Source organism: Physella acuta, unplaced genomic scaffold, assembly GCF_028476545.2.
Source record: "Physella acuta isolate Inbredline_101_S28 unplaced genomic scaffold, ASM2847654v3 ptg001646l, whole genome shotgun sequence".
Taxonomy (NCBI): domain Eukaryota; kingdom Metazoa; phylum Mollusca; class Gastropoda; family Physidae; genus Physella; species Physella acuta.
Window position 1 is genome coordinate 238,327 of NW_026733160.1, and position 1,674 is coordinate 240,000.

The 1,674-nt window shown below is 34.1% G+C and overlaps 1 protein-coding gene across 1 annotated transcript in view; it reads left to right on the forward strand.

The window, feature by feature from the left end:
• Positions 1–633: 633 nt before the first annotated feature.
• Positions 634–1,674, forward strand: part of LOC131929536 (angiopoietin-related protein 2-like) — a 17,190-nt gene continuing 16,149 nt past the window's right edge. Inside the window, exon 1 of the mRNA XM_059285788.1 lies at positions 634–741. Coding sequence (XP_059141771.1) covers positions 687–741 — 55 coding nt within the window. The 5' untranslated portion in view covers positions 634–686. The remainder of the gene's footprint in view (positions 742–1,674) is intronic.

A 1,674-nucleotide genomic window follows, 5' to 3' on the forward strand; every position in this document is an offset into this window, starting at 1 on the left:
TGGTTATCTTTGTATTTGTATATGTTTTTTTTTGTTGAATTAGATAAAACCGTTGTGTAATAATTCAGCTTAAAACTAGTTATTCTATTAGTGCGTTTGTTGTTTTTTTAGGTGAGCTAAATGTTAAGAGGCAAAACTTTCTGCCTTATGGCTTGTTACCATTTAGTTGTATTTTTAAAACAACCGATTTCATCGCCTTGTTTTTTCTTAGTGTCCACCTTTATAAAAAGATAGATGACATACATGCCCCCTACATGGAAAATAAAAAAAAGTACAAATGATATTCGATAAAGTGTTGATGATATTTATTTTTTTCCATTTAAAAACTTCATCTGTATGCTAAATTAAATAATATAACAAAAAAAAGAAAGGTACATAAAATCCCTTTCTAAAATAAAAAGTCGGGCTCTTAAAATGTAGTCAATTTTTTAAAATGTGAGATCCATGAACTTTATTGACGTTTCAGCATAGTTTTTTTTAACGTGGCAAATTCGGTCAAGGCAATTTCACATGCAATTTTATCAACACGCCTTAGCCCTAACGTTTTTTTTTTTTTTTTTTTTTTTTTTTTTTTCTTCAACCCAATGTTTGTGGTATAAATAGACGGCGATATCCTCACAGGCAAACAGAAACAACGGTTTAGAGAAGTCTCCAGTTCACGTGATATAGAACTACACAACTAAACAATGTCTTCTATTTTATTGACGGCTCTGTTGTTTGTAAATATCATGTTCACCTGTGGTAAGTACATTTGTATACAACTGCAAAACAAACGAGATGGAGATATTTATTTTTAATTATCTGTAAATTTTTTAGGTAACAATTGCTTGTTTTTATTTACACGTATACGAAGTTTAGAGGAAATATTGTAATCGTGCAAAAAATCGAAATCGATATTTTCACAAATCTTGACGTTTTACTCCTCCTAAGTCGGACAAATACTTTTTTGCAATTTTTCCGTATGTATGTATGTGTGTGTATGTGTGTATGTGTGTATGTGTGTATGTTTATATGTGTGTATGTGTGTATGTGTGTATGTGTGTATGTGTGTATGAATGTATGTGTGTATGTGTGTATGCGTGTATGCGTGTTGGCGTGTTGGCGTGTATGCGTTTATGCGTTTATGCGTGTATGCATGTATGCGTGTATGCGTGTATGCGTGCATGTGTGTATGTGTGTATGTATGTATGTATGTGTATGTGTATGCGCGTATGCGCTTATGGGCGATATGTGTGTATGTGTGTATGAGTGTGTGCGTGTATGCGTGTATGTGTGTATGTGTCTAGGTGTGTGTGTGTGTGTGTATGTGTGTATGTGTGTATATGTGTATGTGTGTATGCGTGTATGCGTGTATGTGTGTATGTGTGTATGTATGTGTGTGTATGTGTGTATGTGTGTATGTGTGTATGTGTGTATGTGTGTATGTGTGTATGTGTGTATGTGTGTATGTATGTATGTATGTTTGTGTGTCTGTGTGTATGTGTGTATGTATGTGTATGTGTATGCGCTTTTGGGCGATATGTGTGTATGCGTGTATGAATGTATGCGTGTATGCGTATATGTGTGTATGTGTCTAGGTGTGTGTGTGTTTATGTGTGTATGAGTGTATGTGTGTATGTGTGTATGTGTGTATGTGTGTATGTGTGTATGTGTGTATGTGTGTATGTGTGTATG